Raw genomic sequence first — 23927 nt, 5'->3', positions numbered from 1 at the left:
TGACTGGTTCTGTCACAGAGACCCCCTTGGGACTGTCACCTGATGTGCTGAAACTATCTCTGAGCCCATTTTCTCTGATGGCTTGGGACTCCAGAACCTTGTCTTGTTGAGCCTGCTGCAACACAGACCCAGGGTCTGAACCATGCTGCCAAAGCTGCAGACTTAACTGAAAACAGCTCAGCAAGTACTCCTGTCTCCAGCACTCAGACACCCAGCTCCCAATCGGTCCAAGCCCCCAAGTAAATCAGTTTTTATTCTGTATAAAGCGTATTCAGAGTAAACTCATAAATTGTTTGCTCTCTATAACACTGATAGAGAGAGATGCACAACTGTTTGCTCCCCCAGTTTATTAATCACTTACTCTGGGTTTGTTAATGAACAAAAGTGATTTTATTAAGTATAAAAAGTAAGACTCAAGTGGTTTCAAGTAATAACAGACAGAATAAAGTAAGTTACCAAGCAAAATAAAACAAAACCCGCAAGTCTAAGCCTAATACGTTTAAGAAACTGAATACAGGTAAATCTCACCCTCAGATGTTCTAATAAGCTTCTTTCACAGACTAGACTCCTTCTTAGTATGGGTCCAATCCTTTCCCCTGGTACGGTTCTTGTTAGTTCCAGCTCAGGTGGTAACAATCTCATGATTGGCAGCCCCCTTTGTTCTTTTTCACCCCCCCATATATCTTTGGCACAAGGTGGGAATCTTTTGTCTCCCTGGATTCCCACTCCTCCTTTTAAATGGAAAAGCACCAGGTTTAAGATAGATTCCAGTACCAGGTGACATGGTCTCGTGTCACTGTAAGACCTCCTTCTTTATTACCTAGTAGCTGGGAGACACTTACACAGGAAGGCTTACAGGTAAACAAAACCATTCACAGTTCATTGATTCTGAAGCACCCTTAATGGCTTCCACTTAACATATTTACCTCAGTAATACAAGTTTATATCTTATTCTCCTAACTCCAGACATAGAAATAATACATGCAAACAAATAGGATGAATGCACTCAGTAGATCATAAGCTTTGTAATGATACCTTACAAGAGACCTTTTGCATAAAGCATATTCCAGTTACATTATATTCACACTCATAAGCATCTTTCCATAAAAACATGGAGTGTAATATCACAATGGGTTCTATACAGGGTGATGTCACTCAAGAAAGATCTTGGAGTCATTCTGGATAGTTCTCTGAAAACCTCTTAATGTGCAGCAGCAGTCAAAAAAGCTAACCATGTTATGGACCATTAGGAAAGGGATAGATAACCAGACAGAAAATATCATAATGCCCCTATATAAATCCATGGTATTCCCACACCTTGTGTGCAATTTTGCTTTTCCCATTTCAAAAAAGAGATTAGAATTGGAAAAGGTACAGAAAGAGGCAACAAAAATGATTATGGGTATGGAAAAGCTTCTGTCGGAGGAGAGATTAAAAAGACTGGGACTTTTCAGCTTGGAAAAGTTATAACCTCAGAGGGGATATGATAAAGGTCTATAACATTGTGACTTGGTGTGGAGAAAGTGGATAAGGAAGTGTTATTTACTCCTTCACCTTATGGAAGAATCAGGGGTCAATGAAATTTTTAGGCAGTAAGTTGAAAACAAATAAAAGGAAGTACTTTTTCATACATGTCAACCTGTGGAACTTATCAGAGGATGTTGTGAAGGCCAAAAGTATAACTGGATTAAAAAAAGAACAAGGTCCCCATCCAGGGATCACTCAATAAATTGCCCTGTTCTGTTCATTTCCTCTGAAGCATCTGGCACTGGTTGCTGTTGGAAGACAGGCTACAGGGCTAGATGGACCATTAGTCTGACCTAGTATGGCCATTCTTGTGTTTTCTGTTCAGAAGAAAAGCTAACTGTCTAGTTACTTCAGCCCTATTTCACTTCTTCTTACCCTGATGCACTTCTGTTTCACTTCTTCATACCCTGATTGGATATCGGAAATAGTGTTTATCCCCATTGTGACGGCTTGGATCACAGAAACCACTTTGGGTTTGCCAACTGATGTGCTGAGACTACTTCTAACCTGTTTTTCCTGGCAGCTTGGGACTCCAGAACCTTGCCTAGTTTGAGCCAGACATGGTTGTGTGCTGCAAACCCAGACCAGGTCTGAACCATGTCCCCTAAACGCTGCAGGCTTAACTGAAAACAGCTTAAGAAGTGTTCCTGTCTCTAACACTCAGATTCCCAGCTCCCAATGAGGTCCAAACCCCAAATAAATCCATTTTACCCTGTATAAAGCTTATACAGGGTAAACTCATAAATTGTTTGCCCTTTATAACACTGATAGAGGGATATGGACAGTTGTTTGTCCCCCCCCCCTCCCCCAGGTATTAATACATACTCTGGGTTAAGTAAAAAGTGATTTTATTAAATACAGAAAGTAGGATTTAAGTGGTTCCAAGTAATAACAGACAGAGCAAAGTGAATTACCAAGCAAAATAAAATAAAACACGCAAGCCTATGCCTAATACAGTAAGAAAGTGATTACAGATAATCTCACCCTCAGAGATGTTTCAATAAGCTTCTATCACAGACTGGATGCCTTCCTAGTCTGGGCACAATCCTTTCCCCTGGTACAGCCCTTGTTCCAGCTCAGGTGGTAGCTAGGGGATTTCTCAGCCCCCTTTGTTCTGTTCCACTCCCTTATATAACTTTTGCACAAGGGGGGAATCCTTTGTTCCTCTCTGGGGTCCCCCCCCCCCCTTCTAAATGGGAAAGCACCAGGTTTAAGATGGATTTCAGTACCAGGTGACATGGTCACATGTCCTGTGAGACCCCAAGCCTTCATTCCTCCCAGCCTGACTCACAGGAAGGCCTGCAAGCAAACAGAGCCATCCACAGTCAATTGTCCTGGTTGATGAGAGCCATCAAGATTCCAAACCACCGTTAATGGCCCACACTTTGCATAATTACAGTAGGCCCTCAGAGTTATATTTCATATTTCTAGTGTCAGATACAAGAATGATAGATACATACAAACAGGATGACCACACTCAGTAGATTATAAGATTTGTAATGATACCTTACATGAGACCTTATGCATGAAGCATATTCCAGTTACATTATATTCACACTCATTAGCATATTTTCATAAAATCATATAGAGTGCAACGTCACACCCATTATGTTATACACATGGCTGTAATTCTTTCATTGCAACCTAAAGCCTTAATCCTGTAAAGATTTATGCATGTGAATAGATGTGTCGATCTCAGTGGTACTACTTGCCTACGTGACATTGTTGGAGAGGGCAGCTTAAGGTTGCACTTTTCTGGTAATGTCAAACAGTGTTTCTACAGTTACTGTTGTCTATTTTGAACTTCTCCTAACAGCCTTAACCAGAAATATAGTCATTTTGAGGACAAATAAATTACCTTTCCTACTGGTAGTGAATCTAGAAATTGTCCGAAGCAGGGCCTAGAAATGAAGCACTTGAAACAGCCTTAAATGAAAACAAGTAGGATAGATGATCTGAAATCAGTTTAACCATTTTTTCTGAAGAGTCATTTAATCTATCTGCATGCTGTTCAATAATTTCAGTCCTTTTAGGTTGCTTTTCTCAGTAATCATAGAAATCAGCTTTGCAGATTTAGCTCTGCATTCGGCTACCCTTGCTCCTCAAGTAGTCGTATTGACATCAGTGGGACTACTCAAAGAGTAAGTACTTGTGTACATGAACATTTAGTTTGCGGCAAGCTGGGGTGTAAATCTACCATATGCCAAGTGTCCGTGGACCCTGCTGTTACACACTAACCATTCCCTAGTGCACTTTGATCTACCCTGCTTTGAAATGTGAGTAGATCGAAGTGCACTGGAGAACAGCAGGGTCCACAATGACATTTAGTGCATGGCAGGCTAGTGTGGGGTGGATTTACGTCCCAGCATGCTGTGAACTAAATATTGCTGTAGACAAACCCTAAGATGCATCCTACCATGAGTAAGGTATCCAGATCTAGCCCATACTGTCTATCCCCTCCAGCTTCTTGTTAGTTCTGAACTTTGCTATAACTCCTGTATTTATTTTAGATTTTCTCCAGATGGAAGACTAATAGCTTCTGCAAGCGATGATAAAACTATCAAACTATGGGATAAAACCAGCAGAGAATGTATACATTCTTTTTGTGAGCACGGTGGGTGAGTACCAGTAGAATGCACAGGGGCAAGACACACAAGGCTGTCTTATTTGAGCCTGCCACACTTTTTTCACTGTTTGGCAGAGGTTAAATCATGACTGACTGCACAATCGCATAGATCCTAGCTACACAGAAATGACCTTTAGTCACCAACCATTCCTTTCAGATCCCTTACTGCTGGGCTTGAAAGTGACATGGATGTTAGTGTAAATGAAGCTAAACATGTTTTAACATCCATCTAGTGGCCTAGATATGAGAACAGTTCTTAGAAATCATTTTAGCCACATTATGCTGAGGACAAAACCACATTAAATGAAACTTTTCACATCTCTTCTTGCCTCCTCCCACCCCCAATATATACATACACACACACACACTCTCTCTCTGTCTCTAGTTCTAGGAAACTTAAGGAGGTTTGAATCTCACTTCTCTTCACTAGATTTGCCAAAACTTTATTTTTATTGTGCTCTAAATTAATGAAGTTCAATAATTAAAAGGTCTTTGCAATAATGCTTTGCACTTGTGCGGTACTTTTCATTCTAGGCTCTCTAAACCATTCATAAAATTAATCAAACCTCCTACATGTCGTCTGTGAGGTGGGGAAGTGTTATACCTATTTTATAGTTGAAACTGAACCACCACAAGATTAAGGGACTTGTCCAAGGTTATAGAACAAGTCAATGATCAAATTGAGACCAGAACCCATGATTTCTAGGTTCTGATTCCATGGCATCATTTGACACACACCTCCTCAATAGACCAGTAACTGCATACTGCCTTTTTTGTTTTCCCTTTCATACAATTCTCTTGTTTCAAGATAACGTCTGAATTTGTCATTAAGGTTGTATTTAATGTCATGACCTTTGATTCTGATCTCGTTAATGTCATGGTACAATACTGTTGTTTTTCATACTCCTTTTTAGTACACATGGTTCCTCCACACAACAGATCTGAGAATTTGATGAAAAACACTATATAAGCTCTTGGTGGTATTCTTAATATGGCGCAATGTAAGGATGCTAATAGGGCAGTCAGTTTTCTTGTTATCCGATGTCTTGCTTGTATCAATGGAGCAAGAGTTACAAAGCACCTTAAAGGATCGATTTTATACTTTTTTTTTTTTTTTTTTTAAATAACAATGTGTTCAAAGGATATGGCTGCATGTTGTATCTCATAAGCACCAATTAAGAACTCCTGTGATCTTAGTAAAAAATAATTGCTTCTATTAAATATTAACTTTTGAAAATTAATGTTAAGACATCTAAATCTACAAAATTCCAGAAGGTTTGCTTCTGAAACTCATGTAATTGTCATCAAATTCTTTTTAATACAAATATATATAAAATAGTGCTATATCATATCCTGCCTTAAGGGTGTGAGAGAAGCACAAGATAAATGTTAGTTGACTTGAGCCGTGTTTAGCATCTTTAAGTCAGATTTCCTCCTGCCCCCATATTATTTCACTAACATACTGTAATGCTCCTTCTTGTAAGGGATCCCTCCAAGTTTAAACTGTTGGATTTTTCTTTATAGGTTTGTGAATCATGTGGATTTTCATCCCAGTGGTACATGCATTGCTGCAGCTGGTACAGATAACACAGTGAAGGTGTGGGATGTTAGGATGAATAGACTACTTCAGCATTATCAGGGTAAGTTACAGACCTAAGAGAGTTGTTTCTTTTGTTAGTTTTTTGTTTTTTTCCACTGTGGTGTTTAACCTAATAACTGGATCCCCAGGAGGCTAGGCAAAGGGGGAAAAAAATTGCTTGCAATGAATTCTTGCTCACTTTACAAGTTGAAAATAAAACTTGCCAGCTCTAAATTAAACTGTTGGCACCTCTGGTCTTTATATAGCCTGTGCTATCTCCCTACCCAACAATGTTTTCAGCTTTGTGCATCTGTTTACATAAGTCAGACTGGGAGAACTAATCATTCTCTAGCTTCCCTATATTATTAATAAATAGTGAATGAACATATGGCTGAAAGGTGTGGAAAGCTGTAGCAATGCCAAAAGAGCAAAGCTGTCCTGTCACTTCTCCTGAGTAGCCAGCTCCTCCTTCATATCTACCTCTAAAAGCATGTGCTTAAACTCTTGTTACAGATGAATGCTTTGAGAGGAACACGTTCAATAGTAAATCAGGAAGTGTGCAAAGAGGCCACTGAGGCTGTCATAGTCCTTTGGTACCATAAGGAAGCAAGTGAACAGCAGCACTGTGTTTTTTTTGTTTTGTTTGTTCTTTTTTTTTCTTAAAAAGAGAACTTACCTTCCTTTCTTTCTGAGGGTTTCTGAAATTCAAAGCTTCATGACGTTCTCCTCGTAGTCTAAGTGTGATGAGAGAGTCCCTAGGGTTAGCCTTCAGAGACTGCTGCACTCATTTGTTAAGTGACCATGTCCCTGCTTAACCACATTTTAGTAAATAATCCTTCCTAGTGGCAGTGTTTTAATGAGCCAGTTTGCAAACTTCAGAACTGTAATCACGCATATATAGAGCTGTTTTTACTGTTCATAGATTTTTAAGGCCTGTGATCATCTAGTGTGACTCCCTGTATAACACAGGCCATAGGACACAGGACTTCTCTGAATTAATTCCAGTTTGCACTAGAGCATATTGTGATGTTCCCCTCTGGTGTTGTATGGACTGGTGATCTGTTGGGTCACTCCAATCCTTGACTCTGGGAACCAGCCTTACCCTGCTCTGCTGTGAGAACCCCACTCCTGGGCTGTTCACGCACAGCCTCTGGCATGTAAGCTGCTCCTTGGATTGTGCAACCAAATGACACTAGCCAATATCTCTGTTCCCAGACATAACCCTAGGAACCTCCATCTTGCAGTGTCCAGTTACGCCCGCTGGACGTTGCAAGCTTATGAGTTCGTCAATTTAATGAAGAAATTGATATGTACCAGGCTTGTTATCCCAAGGCGAGTGTCTGACTCGCTTTGAACGAAACACACTTGCTTCAGGTAGAATAAACAGATTCATTAATTATAAAGGTAGACTTTAAGTGATTAGAAGTCAAAGCATAACAAGTCAGATTTGGTCAAATGAAATAAAAGCAAAACGCATTCTAAGCTGATCTTAACACTTTCAACGTTCCTACAAACTTAGATGCTTCTCACCACAGGCTGGCTGATTGCTCTTCAGCCAGGCTCTCCCCTTTGATCAGCACTTCAGTCGCTTGGTGTGGTGTCTGTAGATGTAGGTGGGGGAGAGAGAGAGAGCATGGCAAATGTCTCTCCCTTTTATCATGTCCTTTCTTCCCTCTTGGCTTTGCCCCCGCCTCCCTTCAGAGTCAGTTGAGCATTAACTCATTGCATTTCCAAACTGACCCAAAGGAAGGGGGGTGACTCACTCAAGAGTCTAACAGATTCTTTTGTTGTTGCCTAGGCCAGCGTCCTTTGTTCCTGTGAGGCTGGGCTGGGTTTGTCCCATGCATGCCCTGATGAGGTGTGAACTGCCTCTCTGTTCTTGGAGAGTTTTTGCCCGGGCTTGCTTTAAGCCACGAGGATAAGTTTTCAGCCTCATAACTATATACATGAAATTATAACCTATAACCTTACTGTAACAATTACTATAACATCATTGTAACAGCCAGGCTCAGTGCATCATGCCCTTCCGAAGACACCCAACGTGACAAACTGTGCATTGGATACCACACAATCATTTTATAAAGATGAACATGGGGGTATAGGGTGTTCCCCTGAGGTACAGAGCATCACACACATCTCTTAGGAAAACATCCAGTTGTGATTTTTAAAATGTCTAGTGATGAAGAATCCACCACAACCCTTGATAAGTTGTGCCTATGATTAATTACTCTGTGTTAAAATATTGCACCTTATTTCTAGTCTGAATTTGTCTAGCTTCAACTTCCAGCCATTTGATCACATTATACCTTTGCTTGCTAGAATCAAGAGCCCTCTATTAAATTTCTGTTTCCCATGTTGATACTTATTAAATGTGAAGTCCCCTCCTAACTTTTTCTTTAAGCTAAACAGATAGAACTCCTTGAGTCTTCCACTATAAGGCATGTTTTCCAATCCTTTAATTGTTATTGGGCTCTTCTGTGAGCCCTTTCCAATGTATCAACAGTTATGTTGATGAACATATGTTAAGGGAAACAAAGACCTTCTAGAAGAGGTGCAGTGCAGAATGCTTGTGGATGGTGCATGCATGTCACCATATTATTGGTTACACTATAGTTGTAACCAAGAATTTCAACACAAACCAAATATGAATGTCTGAGGTAAAGGGGGTATATTCTTTCTGATGGCCACAACTCCACTAGCAAAGTTGTCTGTGTATTGAGAGAAGTGCTTACTCCAAACTGTGTGAGTATTAGTGAAACTTGGAAATGGGTATAAAACCTCTGCTGTTAAAACAGGCATAAATTTTTAAATCCTTAAACTAGGGTAAAGGGCAATCTGAAACTACTTATCAGCTTTTATGCAGTGGCAGGATATACATCATGTGTTTCCAGCCACACCATTATTTGGCTCTACAGTGATCTCTTCCTGCTTATGATTTAGAGAGATTAAATTGTCTGGGTCCAGTGTGGCTTAGTTGCCATTTGACTGCCAGGATTATTTTTGTCTCTTGGAATTTTAACTGTATCTTTTTCCTGAGTGGCATTTTATTGTTACACTTTTGTTATTGAAATCTTGTAAAACCAGCTACTGCATAAATCCTAATTAGACACCAAACTTTCAGATTGAAATAATAAATTAAAACTAATAACTTGCAATGGTTATTAGCACAGTGAAGTCATGCCAGTTGCTTTGCAGATACAAATGGGTATCTCTCTTTCTTGCATAAGGATTTATATACCTAATTCATATGATTTAGATAGAAGTTACAGATATCGCACATTTGAAAATGAAATTATATTTTTAGAAGAACAGAACCATGAAATCACTAAATTCCACTAGAGGGCATCTTTTCCTTCAATATATAATCATGTTAAGAAACTGACACGTTTGTTTGATTTTCAAGGGAATCCATTTTAAGAGTCAAATTGGATTGATTAAAGAGCTGTAATTGATAAGTAGTGTTTTTTCCCCCCGATAGAGAGGTGAATAATGCTGTGGTTGTTACCCAACCACTGATTAGTCTGTTGTTGTTGTTGCCATGACTTTGTTCCAACTGCAACATTTGTAAATGATAGTTAAAGGTTTTACAATTTGTTTTCTGCTTTTCTATAGTGTGTCTCAATAAACTAACTTATAAATAACCTGGACATACTCAATGAGCAGACAAATGAACGGTTTACCCACTACACTGAGAAGAGTACTCCTGTACAGGAAATCAACCATAAAAAGTCTGTATAGCCGTATTACTGGTATGAAATTCACTAATATGTTCAGACCTGTTGTGTGGGGCAAATCTGATGCCATATTGCAAAATAAGGAAAACTAGCATCCCAGTGATATGACTTAACCTTCAATTCCTCATTATCTAGGAAGAGTAAATAGTGGACTCTTCAGAATGACTATCTGAATTTACTCAGACATAACATTTTATTAGTGTGAAGCCGTTGTGTATTAGGTGTGACGCACTACTCTTCTAGGTAGCAGGATAAGGTTATAGTGACATCTCTTACCAGTCTAGTTACAGCAAGTGCATAAATAATTAGAGGTAGCCTAATGAAAGACATTTTCCATGTCCGCCATCTGTCTTTGTACTTGGTTATTTCGCATTAGTCTCAGAGATGTCAATAGAAATGTCTTTGGGGGTTCTGGCTAGTAACAGAATAATTTAGGGGACTAGATTAATGCTATATGAGCCACTTGGAGGCAGGGATCAACTTTTTTTGTTCTGTGTTTATTTGCATCTAGCACAATGGAGTCTGGTCCATGGCTGGGGCTCCTAGGTGGTACCACAATACAAATAATAATAAAGGTTGATAGTAATTTATTCCATTTATACTTATTACGTATGGAATAAATTACTATATCACATTGTACATTTTAGGTCACAAAAAATAGTGCAATGCAGATTTCATAGAGTTAAGTACCCTGGGCAATCATCCTGATCACATTGTGCATTGCCAAAATATTTGTTTTCCACATTTGTTTTTTGTTTAAAATTTTGGTATGGGGAGGGGGAGGCATCATTTGCAGCAGGGGAGAACAGAGGTTGTATTACTAATAGTAGTTTAGAATCCTTTGGATTTCCTTCGTTTTTTCCCATTATTTATTTATTTTTTTTTTTAAGTCATGAATCTGTGAGTAAGCCATCAGATCAGGGGTGATCCCAGATTACAGTACTTTAGCAGCAAACTCTGCTGGCTCTGCAGTGCCCAAAGTTTGTCAGTTCACATTAAAGACTAACAGATTTATTTGGGCATAAGCTTTCTTGAGTAAAAACCTCACTGCATCCGAAGAAGTGAGGTTTTTACTCACGAAAGCTTATGCCCAAATAAATCTGTTAGTCTTTAAGGTGCCACCAGACTCCTTGTTGTTTTTGTAGATACAGACTAACACGGCTACCCCCCTGATACTTGACAGTTCACATTGTGCTTACATTAGTCTACTGGAACAGCCCTACACATTATTATTATTTTATTTTTTTTTGGTAACATGATGACTATATTTTTTATTAGAACAGTTGATCAAGAACAAAGAAACGATGAAAAATATAGAACAATAGATGTACAATGGAAACCACCTTTATTGAGGTTATGTTATGGCCATCTTAATTTATATTCTAGTCAATGGCTGCTAAAATAGTATTAACTAATCTCTGGTACTCCATGGGCTCACCATTGTCACAGTTCATGCTTTACATTTTGTTCACAGTACTTATAGTACTATACCGTTCACCCTATAGACTGCAGAGACTCAATTTTAGAGGATAAATCTGCAAAAAGAGATGTGCATATGACCTTAGTACTGGCCTAATCATAAATGGCTGTTGATATTGGCTATGTGCAGTGTAGTTGTAACCATGTTGGTCCCAGGATATTGGAGAGATACCTTGTCTCTCTAATATTGGCCATACACGCTTCTAAGCCTTGAATGGCAAATAGACAAGTCAGTGACGGGGCTTCCTCTTTCCCCTGTTGCCTCTACCATTTATTGGTATCACTAGTTGCAGCATTAAATAGAGTTGGATCACAGTTCTTGCTGTCAAGTTCAGTGTGAGTGGTTTGGAGGAGGTGGTGGTGGTGTTAAGTATCTCTTGAGGTGTGGGAGCTGGTATGGGAAGCAGTTGAGCTATTGATGATCACCTCCTACTGGCCCATGATCCCAGCTCCTACTACTCACTTGTTAGCTTCTCAAACATCTGGTATGCTTTCTCCTATGCTGACAGATATGCTTGAGAGGTGTTCCCCATTAGTATCTGCAAAGCTACTTCATCATCCACCTTTAAATCCCTCCTCAAAACTCCTTTGCTGTGAAGCCTACAAAAAACTTGACCATGATTATGCTGCTAGTTTGCTGAGACCACTGCCTGTAATGCTGACCAGTATTGCCTCATCGTTAGTATTCCTCCCTCTGTCTATATCCATCTGTCGTCTCATTTTATACTTGGTCCCTGCCCCAAGAGGCTTACAATCCATCTTTTTGTTCTGTGTTTGTAAATGCCTAGAACAGTGGTGTCCCTGATCTATGACAGGTTTCAGAGTACCTGTTCTTCTTTTTCCTGATCTATGAGTTGGTCCGTAGTCACTAAGGTAGTACAGATAATAAATAGCAATAATTGATGGCAGAGGAGGACAGATGGAACTTTCTCTGAGCTTAGGTTGCCAAGAAGTACTTGGGCACCAAAGCTGTGGCTGCCTACAAAGCTTGGTCTCGACCTGTCTGTGGGGTTTGTATGGTTTCCTTCCATCCTAGAAAGTTCCCATGCTCTTTGTTGAAGTTGGAAGTAGTTCATTTCCTGTCCCGGGCTTCCAAGGATCCACTGTTGGCTACCATATTTCTGGTCAAAGTATTCTGTTCTGAAACTTATTCCTTTGATAAAATACATGTACGTCCATTAACTGAATGGGTATATGGAGTGGGGGATAATAGATCTGAGTGTGGAGGTATATACATTTCATTAGCAGTAGAAAATTATTGGTGAAATATTATCCCATTGTGATGGGTTCTTGTACTAACAACCCTATTCTTGTGACATGAGCCAAACTAAAATATCTATAGTAAAAATTTGTTCTATTTTTGATCTCTGGATCAGTTTGTCTCCAGAAATGTTTGTGTTTTTCCCCCTCCCCCCCACTGCCCACCAGTTGGGAAAGTAATGTACATGATGGCATTAAATTCATTATTTCAATTACATGAGAAGGTTAAGTGTTTACCTGAGGCAGTAATCATTTCCAGGTTACCTGGGTTGGATTAAAAATCTTCTTTTGCATAGTTTTTGAAAGACTCTTAAAGAATTGTTGATGATGTGAGAACTGTTAATAATGTTTAAGGGGAAATATCTACATTTTGTGTTAACTTAACAAGATTATTTCAGATTTTACAATCTAATGATAATGCAAAGTGTTATGTGCATTTGTAGTAAGACTAGGTAAGTTTAATGTGCAACTTGGATTGAAATAAAAACTAAGAATTTAGTCTTTGTCTCTTTTTATAATAAAGCATAAATTCAAGGCACTAGAACATTTTGGAGCCAGATAGTGTAACTAAGAGACAAATTAGACTTCATATTCAAAACATCTTTAAGTGGTGGTTACTAGTATCGTGTAATATCACATATGCATAAGCAGTTGTACATTATGTGAAGTACTATATGTTCCCACAAATAAATATGCTCAATAGCATATTTATGCTATAATACATAAATATAAGGAGATCATTTTGTTGCAGAAGGTTTGAAAAAAAAATGCTATTCAGAAGATTAATTCAACTTTTCCTGAAGTTTTTTTTTAATTCTTCTAAGTACTGCTCTTAGGCTCTGTCCCCATGTAGAAAGGCTTGTATCACTGGACATGCATGTATCAAAATTAAAAATCCCCAAATACTGCTTACTGTTTTAACAAACTTTCAATGTCCTGGTGAGTTTTGTTGAAACTATAAAGACATCTCATGCTAGACCTTCAAATAGGGCCGCTATCAAACATATGTTTTCAAGATGGCTGGTACTTCTGTTACAAAGTGTCTTAAACTAAGACTGCAGATTTTGGAGGAAGACGCCACTTATGTTAAAATTTCAAGTCAAAACAAAACCACTTTCCATATTTTTTTTTTCTTTTTTCCACAAAAGTGTTACTTAACATTCTCCCTGAGATGCAGGCTTTGAGGTTTTGCCTTCATTTTAAGATGGCTTAGAATTTGAGAAAAGTAGAGCCTCGGTGGAAAAATGTTTTATATTCAGTTTTGACTCAGAATCCCTTTTCACTGGTAAGAGAAGACCTTGGTGTACAGATCAAATTTCTGGTTTAAACCTAAAATGCATAGGGCCAAACCGGGCTTTGGAGTAACTGGCAAAACTTACTCTTCCCCAGACTTGAATATGACCCTCATTGTAGAATGCTTTGAAAAGAGTTCCTGCATAATGTGAAAATTATGATCAGAAAACACATTAAACATATTATAACAGAGTATTGGAGGGTGTGTGTGTGTGTGGGACGGGGATGGGGACAGGGACGACGACTTATTGTGTAAATAGGTTTTAGACGTTGGGTGGGGTGTGTGTGTGTGTATATGTATATATATAATTTATTTATTTTTCTTCCCTAGTGCACAGTGCTGTGGTAAACTGTCTTTCCTTTCACCCCTCTGGAAACTACCTCATTACTGCCTCCAATGATTCAACCCTTAAAATTCTGGATTTACTAGAAGGAAGGCTGCTGTATACTCTTCATGGTCATCAGGTGAGGAGAATCTTCAGTATTACTTTTGTAAAGTAATGCGTAAAGCACGTGGACTCAGCAGATTGACAGAGAAATGATGTTGAGTCAAGTGTTAGGCTTCAGTTCTCTCGGCCTATAATGCTTAAGGTTCCTTGATTGGATTTTTAATTAAACCTGAAATTTCATTGGTGGTGGTGGTGGAGGAAATGTAGAGAAAACATGACAAGAAATGTAACTTATTAATCTAAGGTACTGCTTTCATAAGGAAGAAAAAAAGGGAGACCGTATACAGCTCAGTTCTAGATTTGGCTTTAAAATTGTTTTACAAAATAAGTTCTCACAATTTAAAAACAATCTTTCCTTGAGAGTCGGCTACTGAAATAAAAAGTGCTAATACATGGGGATCAATATTGGAAATTGGCTCTATACACAGACTAGTTACTTTGTCTGATAGGGTTTCTGGGAACAAGGAGGGGTATGTTCCTGGGTGTGATTTGGGGGTGAGAGCTTTTCTGGAGTCCTCCCATTTTGGCAGCTGCCTAAGTTAACTTATCTTCATTTGATTACTTAATATTCCTGATTGGCAGAGTTAACTTATTTGTATTCTAGTATTTATGCTGCTGGGTGTTTTGTTGCGGTAGGTCTAATTATATTCAGAGTGCTTGGAGTTCTTGTGTTTTTTAAATGTTAAATCCAAATAAATAGTCTAATTTTACTGTCCAAGCTGAGTGAGGCAGCAAAGGCATGAATAATGAAAAGCAAACAAGTTCTAAAATATTCTTTTGCAAGATGATGATGAACATGATGATAGTGACAACTTAAATTTTAACCCAACAGTATCCTTATTGGCTGAGGGCTGGGACTTCCAAAGTCAAAGGGCTTTGGGCTTTTGTAGCCCCACTTGGAAGCCCAGCTCTTGTAGGCCCCATTTTGAAGACCCTAGCCTGAAGCTGTATAGAGGGGTGAGTTACATGAAATACAAAACCGAGCTATCTGCTAAATACAGGACATGTAAAAACACACACACACACACCTCTGCTTTCTTTCATACTTAACAGTTAAGGGGAGCAAGGGCATTAATTATTTACTGGAAGGGGGCTTTGTGCCTTTTATAGTGAGTCCTAGTTTGAAAGCAGGAGAAGGGGGGAGCAGAGGGAGGAGGAGTGTCTTTTTAGTAAATGATGAACGTATTTATTAGGAGCCTGAGCCTGATTTCTACACACTTTTTTTTTTTTTTCTACCTCCCTCTTTTCTCCCCTTCCCCCCCACCACCCCGCCGCTGCCGCCGCCATGTGGTTGCATAAATGAGAGAGTTTGACCTTGGCCTGGAGTAGCTCCAGAACTGAAAAGGTAGTGAATAGCTGAGAGTCCTTAAACTCTGCATTGTGCAGTACTAGAGGAGACTTCATTTGTAGTTTTATGTGGATTGAGGCTATATTTTAAAGAAATGATTAGATTCTTCTTGAATCAGCTAGTCAGATGTGGGAATAACCATTTTGCATTGGATACATATGGACACAGACATACAAGTCATTCAGTTTTGAGTCTGGTCTAGGTCAATCAGACATACCTCTCATCTTCTGCTTGATTCCAGCATTCCTTGTTACCTTATTTTAGCAATAGCTGGAAACTCTTCTCCAGTGATGGACTGCTACAGTCTGCATTGCAACACGTTAGGTCCTCCAATTAGGGAGTAATGGAAGGAGGTGGGGATGAGAGAGCAATTTTTCTAAAAATCAAACATTCTTGTGCAATCTTAGTAGTGTATTAACTTAGGGTCTGGTTCAACAGACCTGTTCTGGCCCTGGGTTGATTTCCTCAACCTTATAAAATCTACTATGTTGATTTAGAGGCTGATTTTAACACACTCTTTTTGGGGGGGTGAAAAAGTTATATGTGATATGTATTGTGTCTTTACCCCTTCCTCTCTAACCTTAACACAGCTGTCTGTACCGCCCCAGTGACAGAGATACAGCAAGTGTACATCTGTCCAAGCTAGCTTTGATCTAGCTAGTTTAAGTAACAGTAGCAGTGAAGCCATGGCAGCATGGGCTATACACCTGTGCCTGGGACCCTGGGTATGTACTTGGACAGCTAGCCCATGCTGCCATCTGCTGCTGGTGCAGCTTCTTTGCTTTTGGTACCTGAACTAGCTAGCTCAAAGCTAGCTCGGTGATGTCTGCATGTGCTGCTGTCACACTTCTAATGGCAGTGTAGACATCTCCTAAGTCAGTGTCAGTAACTACTGTGGTTGAAAATGAAGTGTTAAAAGACAAATGTATTTTTTTTTTTAAATGAGCAAGATTGTAGAAATATTAGTCACCCAGATGAACAGCTTGTTCTGAAGACATTCTTGACTTGTGAGTTTGTGTGGGAGAATATGCCTGGTCCAGATTTGGTGGTTCTTCTGACAGCTGATTGCTGTTCTGGGACAGTTATTCGTAAGCGAAAATTTCAAGAAGAAAGACTTGAGTTCCTTCAAATATGCTTTGACGCAACTGTTGGAGTGCCAGGAATTTGTGTTACCGTCTGATTAGCTCTAGTTTACATAGGGAGAATTGCCAAGTTTATATTGCTGTCTTTAATTATAATGGAGCTGGCCCCTCATACCAGAAAGATCATTAGAGAGACTGGAGTTTGTAGCTCTGACCTGACATCTTGCAGCTGCAAAATATCATGCTGTAGCTGCACATTTTTATTCTTAAGTGCTTCAAGTTGTAAAATACTTTCACTCACTCTCATACAAATGAGACTTGGTATGCAAGCCCACCATTGATATTTGTTCATCATACAGGAACGGAATGTTACAGTACCTTTATAGGTCATTCTTGGGTAGTCATTAGAAAAATGTAAATATGTACTCCGTATGTATACTTTCTCTGAAGGTTTTAATGACTACTTCCAGACAACTTCACTAACAGAGTAGAAGTTGTAAGCAAATAGTTTATGTAAAACATTAGTATTGTTATATTTATAAATAGGAGACCAAACAATGCAGAGTTAAGATTCTGCAAGCAAACGTAACTTTGGCCATATAATCCTCACCTTCTTACCCAACTGATTGATAAGTGGTAAAACTGTAGAAACTCTCCACTTCATTGACTAAAACTGTAAGACACTTTAAACAGGTGTATCAGCAACTCTACCGGGCAGCTCTGATGGCTGACATGTTTTCCTTCCTGGATGTGGAGGAGGATGGTACAGGAGGCCCATGAATAACTGAATGACTTTGAGGGAAAGATTAACTTGGTGAACTGCCAACCGTAGTAATCAGTGTTCCTTTTCAATGTATCTTTAACACAAAGAGCTAGAAGCTGTCTTGTTAACAAAAGTTTAAACAGAGGAGTTCATAACCTCTGTCAGGACTTAACAGTTTTGAAAAGTTTTGGGAGTTTTACAGTGAGTGACTTTCTCCAAAATTGACTTCCCAACTATTTGAAAAATACTTGGACGCTAGTTCTCATTGCAGGTAACAGAACAGAACTTCAGATTTCCAGACCAAGCCATTTTTGAGCTGACATAGTAAGAGAAGTTTTTCTCATTTCTTAAGATGAAAAGACCTCCCATTTGCCAGACTTGCGATGTCTAATTAGCCTCAAGTTTGGGGTAATTGGCAAGGGGGAGAATCTCACTGGGTCTGAAGACATTCATGAAACATTTTGGGTAAGGAAGCTTAGGAGAATTTAAAAAATGAAGCTTATAATGGAAAGCTTGTTCTAGCTTTGACAGGGGAGTAACTATCAGGTCTTCATTATAGGACTGCTCTTCTGTTAGACTCATAGCGCTTTATACTAGACAGTACGATTCCCCAGCTTTTATAGAGCTTCACGAATCCCCCTATAGATGAGATTTTATTTTTGTGAAACCTGCTTTGCAAGTAGTTTTATAAATCTGATAAGAATATTTTCTGTTCCTGTTCTTTTTTTTTTTTTTGGGGTGGGCCTTCTCCAAAAAGCCAAATAACTTTTTGTCTTGATTATATTTAGGTGTAACTTAAGACATGCCAGGAAAGTAAGAGGGAGGGGCAGAGTTGTGTGTGGGAGATGTGTGTTGGAAAGAAGGTAAAAGAGCAGTACTACCAGAACATTTTTAGAATTTAAAAACATTGTTATTTATAATAAAATTTGATGCTGGAAAACTAAATTTGCTTGGGGTCAGTAGCTTGTTGCAAGGTTGTTGGCACTGTCTCTTTTTAAAAAATAAAAATAAAGTACTAAGCATTTGAGAGTGGAGATGGGAATAGCAAACAAAAATGGGAGGGAGGAAATAAAAGCACAAATCCTATTAACAGATGATAGAAACTAAGTTAAATTTTGGGTCTCGGATTCATGAGAGTCCCAGGTTACAGTGGTGTCTTTTTTCATAAACTGAATGTTTTAAGACTTAACAGCAGCATGTGTAATGTTCAAACTCTCTGTGAGCAAAATTACTATAAAAGGGTGTGGTGGTGCTAAATAGCAATTTATAGTACCTAGCAGGTATATTTACTGTGTAACTGACGGCTACCACAAATAGTACTATTTTACCTTTTAATAGTAAAATACTTAGTGAAGATAATATTTAAAACAATTGCCACCTCTGACTATGAATTTTTTTGAAAGCTTGTATATTACTCCTGTTGTGGAAAACATTACTGTTTTTGCCGAACTGCTTTCTGTCAAAGAAATGACATAATATATTACACCATAAATTCAGTAATTAAAAAATAAATGGTATCAATGGCAGAGATTTACCTTGGTTTCCTCTGCAGTGTTACAAATTGAACCATATTATGCATGTGTTTATATAGAAGTATTCATAGTCATGTATAACAGATAATACATATGAGTATTTTCAAAATACAGATGGGTAATTGAGAACAGCCATACTGGGTCAGATGAAAGGTCCATCTAGCCCAGTATCCTGTCTTCTGACAGTGGCCAGTGCCAGGTACCCCAGAGGGAATGAACAGAACAGGTAACTATCAAGAAATCCATCCCGACTCCTTTTAGTAATAGGAGGTGGTGAGTGCAGAAATTGTAATTCTGACTTTTTTTTTTTCCTTAAGGGCTACGGGCCTGATCGTACATGCGTTGCTCCTCCTGAAGTCTCTAGGACAGCGGACCCGAAAGTGGGTTGGGACCCCTTTTGATTGGTGTGGCCAGGACTGGCTTAGACTTGCTGGGGCCCAGGGCTGAAGCCTGAGCCTCACTGCCCCAGGCCAAAGCCCGAGGGCTTCTGCCCTGGCTGGCGGGGCTCAGGTGGCAGGGACGGAAGCCCTTGAGCTTCAGCTTTGGCCCCCCTGCCCAGAGCGGTGGAGCTCAGGCTTTGGTGCGCCCCTTCTCTCCCCCCTCACCTGGGACAATGGGGCTCTGGCAGGCTCAGACCTTGGCCCCCCTTTGGGGGTTGTGAAGTAATTTTTGTTGTCACAAGGGGGTCATGGTGCAATGAAGTTTGAGAACCCCTGCTTTAGGAGTTTTGGTGTGCAAGGAATTCAGGAAGGGAGGGGAGTGTGGATGAAATGAGTGAGGGGAGACATAACTCTACAAATACATAAAGGGATGGTGCAAAGAGGACAGGAAGCTCTACAACCAAAAAGTAGTGAGCTTGCAAGATCGCAGGGTTAAGTATTTAGAAAAGCTCTAAACCCAATAACCACTAAACAATAGAGCCTGCTCTTACCTGGTGTGACGTTATTGACATAAACTGGGACCATATAGATCATTGTTGCAATCAAGGTCCTGTAGTGGCACCCAAATCTTGTATAAAGGGGGTCAAATGGGGTGTCTAGGACAAGGTTATGGTTTACTGGTTATGATTATGCTGTCTATATGTGTGTATCAGTTTTGTAGTTGAAGTTATGAATATTGGCTCTATACTGTCTGTATGGCAAACTTATGCTATGCTTCTGGGTGACATCCCAGACAAGCTGAGATTAGCTCTGCCTAGCCTGCTTGATGGCCCATTAAGGACCATCAGCTATACAATGGACCCATTGAGAGAAGGCAGATACGCCTTGTACCTCAGCAAAGTATGCAGGGACAAAGACTATATAAGGCTGATGCCTGATCTCCATCTTGTCTTCAATCCTGCTTCATACCTCTGGAGGAACTTTGCTACAAACTGAAGCTCTGAACAAAGGACTGAGGACCCATCCCAGTGGGGGATGTATTCCAGAGACTTGATTTGAACCTGCAGTTTATTCCATCGCTGCTGCAAGCCTGAACCAAGAACTGTGCCATTACTGTATGTAATTGATTCCATTTAACCAATTCTAACTCTCATCTCTATCTTTTTCCTTTTATAAATAAACCTTTAGATTTTAGATTCTAAAGGATTGGCAACAGCGTGATTTGTGGGAAAGATCTGATTTGTATATTGACCTGGGTCTGGGGCTTGGTCCTTTGGGATCAGGAGAACCTTTTTCTTTTACTTGGGTACTGGTTTTCATAACCATTTGTCCCCGTACGAGTGGCACTGGTGGTTATACTGGGAAACTGGAGTGTCTAAGGAGATTGCTTGAGAGACTTGCGGTTAGCCAGTGGGGTGAGACCGAAGTTCCCTTAGTCTGGCTGGTTTGGTTTGCCTTAGAGGTGGAAAATACCCCAGCCTTGGGCTGCAACTGCCCTGTTTAAGCAATTTGTCCTGAGTTGGCACTCTCAGTTGGGTTCCGCCAGAACCGCATTGTCACAGTGGCGTAGTCGTGCTTGGATCCACAGAACCAGGTCAATTAAGCTTTGGGTCAGAACCCCACGCTATCCAAATTTGAATTTTGGGATTGAGAGTTTTGTTGGTTAAAGAGCTGCTGCAATGGCTGAGCAAAGAGCATATGAGGGACTTGGGAAAAAAGCCCTGGAAAATTTGTGTTCAGAAAAGAGGATAAGCTTTAGAAAGAAAGCTACAAAGGAAGAATTGAGAAATTTGCTAATAGCCAGTGATCAGGGGGCAAGAGCACAGCCCTTACCTGAGGCTGCAGAAGAGGCAGAAAAAATTAGGATGCAAAGGGTGACAAGTAAACTGCAATTTGAGCATGAACAGAAGCTAGCAGATCTTCGATTGCTGGAGAAGCACAAAATAGAGTTAGAAAGAGAGAGAGAGAAAGAGGCTGCCGAGAGAGAGAAAGAGGCTGATGAGAGAGAAGAGAGAGCCCGTAAGGGGCGTCTAGAGCTGCTCGCTGCTGAGCAGGAGACTCACAGGATGGAACAGGAGACGGCCAGACTTCAGCTCCAAGTAATGGAAGAGCGGAGAAAGTCATCCCCACCTGGTACTCCACTTCCCCCCCGCCATGAGAAAAACTGGGAAAGGATGTGTCCCATTTACAATGATACTGAGGATATAGAGGAGTTTTTGTCTACCTTTGAACGTCTCTGCAATCTGTACCAGATCCCTGAGGGTCAGCGAATGCCTGTCCTGCTAACCAGACTGACTGGAAAAGCCAGGGAGGTGTTTAATGACTTGGGGGAACAAGAAGCATTAAATTATGAGCGGTTTAAGGATTCTGTGTTAAGGCGATTCAAGGTTACTCCTGAATCTTACAGAGTTAAGTTTAGAGAGTTTAAAATGCCTAAGGATTGTACTTTTGTAGAATGTGCTCATAAGCTGATGGGTTTTGTTAAAAAGTGGGTTATGGGAGCCAAGGTTCATGGGAGTTTTGAAAAACTGCTGGATTTAATAACTTTGGAACAGTTCTTAGACATTGTGCCTGACAATGTGAGAGCAGCTGTGTGTGACAGGGACCCTGAGTCAGTCCTACGGGCAGCAGAGATTGCTGATGCCCATACCCAAAACAGGGCTCGAGAAGGGTGTAAAACCCCGGGGAAAACTGATCACCATTCTCCCCAGTTCAAGAGGAGGGAAGGATTTAAAAATAAACCTGACTCTTCTAAAGGAGTTCAAGGGGGCCCGGAGGGTAGGAACTCACATCCCCAGCAGGTTACATGCTATCGCTGTGGTATGCTGGGCCACATGAGACCAGACTGCCCGACACTGAAGGGCAGCCCAAAACCAGCAACCCCAAATGCCACGGCCAATGCTAACCCTGTTGTTGTAAACTCACAGGCAAGCCACACAGAGCCCAGCATTGGTGCCCTGTGTGCAAATGCTGTTTCTGTTGTCTCTGAAGGATTTGACCTTAAAACTCACATTAAAGCTAAATATGGGGGAAATAATGCAGAGTTTATTAGCAGTGCAGAAGTGAATGGAGTGAGGTGTATGGCATGGAGGGACACCGCAGCAGATATTACTCTGGTTAAAGCAAGTCTGGTCAGGAAGGAAGATTATTTGCCAGGTGAAGATGTAACTGTTGTAGCCTTATCTAAGTATTTTGTCAGGGTGCCTTTGGCTAAAATCCACCTGAAATGGAAGGGATTGGAGGGCACCATGGTTGTGGGAGTAAAAGACATAATCCCTAAGGATATTATGATTGGAAATGATATTAAAGCTATGGTCAGTCAAGTTAATACAAACCAGGCACAAGAGAGGATTGATCCTAAGGTTGTGCCTATGGAGGGTTTCTCCAAAAGTTTGTCTTTGGAAAGTAGCTGTTTGGCTGTGAATGAAGTTTCTGAATGTCTATCTAATGTCTCAGAAGTAAATCTGGAATTAGATCAAGCGAAGGGAGAGGAGAACAAGGAGATTTTGGATGAGCCTAGGCAGTCTTGTGAGCTGATGGCTTTATCTAGTCAGCAGTTTGGGAAGGCAAGGAGAGTGGAAGATGAGTGTCCCTATACCTTATCTGTTTCCTGTGCGAAGAATAGTGACAGTGAAGGAAATGTGCCTGTGTCTGTCAGGGGTGTTGACTTGCCTATGGAGGAAGCTACCCCAGTCTCCAAGCAGTTGTCTGTGAACAGCCCGGTGTGCTGGGACAAGGGAAATGAGATCCCAGATAGTATGTCTAGTAAAAGAAAATGCGTCTCCAACTCTTTTTTGTCTGTGGAGCAGACAGAAGGTGCCTTTCGGCCTGTGATGGTTGAGAGTAATTTAGTTGTCTCAGAGTTGGTTCTGGATTCAACCAAAGCCCAGGAAGGGAATGGTCCTAAGTTTGCATCTGCTGGGGAGAATGGCCCCGTAACTAGGTTGCATCCAGTTAGTGGCTTAGCAAAATCCCAGAGACCAAACAGTTCTGGTGCTTGTATTTTGCCTGTTGCTCATGTGTGGTTGGAGAAGGGTGTAACAACTCTGTCTGATCAGGGTGATACCCTAGCCAGGGCACAAGGAGAGCAGAAAGGTAATTTGGTTGTGTTACCTACGGACAGTTTAACAACTTGTAGCAAAAAGGAAAAAATTCCTAAGCTTGTGTGTGGCAAAGAGAAGGGAACTATTTCTAACCTTTTATCTAGGAAGTCTATGGGTTCGCCTGAAAGGGGATTGTGTAGAGATCTGCCTGATGGGCCAAAGGTGATCCTGAATATAAGTAAGATCCAGACAGAGTCTGTTGTTGCTCAGGAAAGTGTGCCTTTAGAGCAAGCCCTAGGTGAAGAGGGTAAGGGCAGAATTTCTGTGAGGGGTGAATTGCTGCTTAGAAAAGCTCCTGGAGAAAGGAATCCTCATGGTACTCGGTGCAAGCAGTTCCCTGCAATTGAAGGGTGTGAGAGTGATTTAATCGAGGAAGTTTCAGTTCCTAGCAGCCAAAAATTGTCTGTTGTGAAGGGATCCACTAACTTTCCTTGTAAAAGATCCAGTGTGGGTAGCTTTGAGAAGGTCTCAGAGGAAATAAAAGTTGTTAAGGGATTGAGGCATCCCTATAACCAAGTGGCTGTGTGGGGCCAACTTGTTGGGGAGACAATGGTGTTGGAACAGGAATGTCTCCTTTCTGATTCTTTAAATGAGCAGTTTGTGCTTCAGGGTTTGAGGACAGATTTGGTTACTGATGTGTCAGAGCAGAGCAGTTTTATGGCTAAATGCTTGAGGATGCGGGGGAGAGGAAGCAAACTCTCACCCGCAGACTCTTTGGATTTGTGTGGTATCTCTTTAAGACAGAGTCCAGCCTTGGAGATGATAGCAGTTA

General features: G+C 40.4%; 1 protein-coding gene across 4 annotated transcripts in view; it reads left to right on the top strand.

The window, feature by feature from the left end:
* POC1A (POC1 centriolar protein A) overlaps nucleotides 1-23927 on the top strand; it is a 111092-nt gene that overhangs the window by 13447 nt on the left and 73718 nt on the right. For 3 of the 4 annotated variants that reach the window (XR_010589119.1, XM_065551303.1, XM_065551302.1), the window contains exons 5-7: nucleotides 4038-4145; nucleotides 5678-5793; nucleotides 13830-13963. Coding sequence is in view for 3 of the 4 variants with exons in the window: in XM_065551303.1 (XP_065407375.1) it covers nucleotides 4038-4145; nucleotides 5678-5793; nucleotides 13830-13963 (358 nt within the window). In the remaining variant the exon portion in view is untranslated. The remainder of the gene's footprint in view (nucleotides 1-4037; nucleotides 4146-5677; nucleotides 5794-13829; nucleotides 13964-23927) is intronic. The other variant, XM_065551304.1, reaches the window with a different exon arrangement.

Source organism: Chrysemys picta, chromosome 7, assembly GCF_011386835.1.
Source record: "Chrysemys picta bellii isolate R12L10 chromosome 7, ASM1138683v2, whole genome shotgun sequence".
Lineage (NCBI taxonomy): Eukaryota > Metazoa > Chordata > Testudines > Emydidae > Chrysemys > Chrysemys picta.
This window is presented reverse-complemented; position numbering and strand designations above follow the sequence as displayed.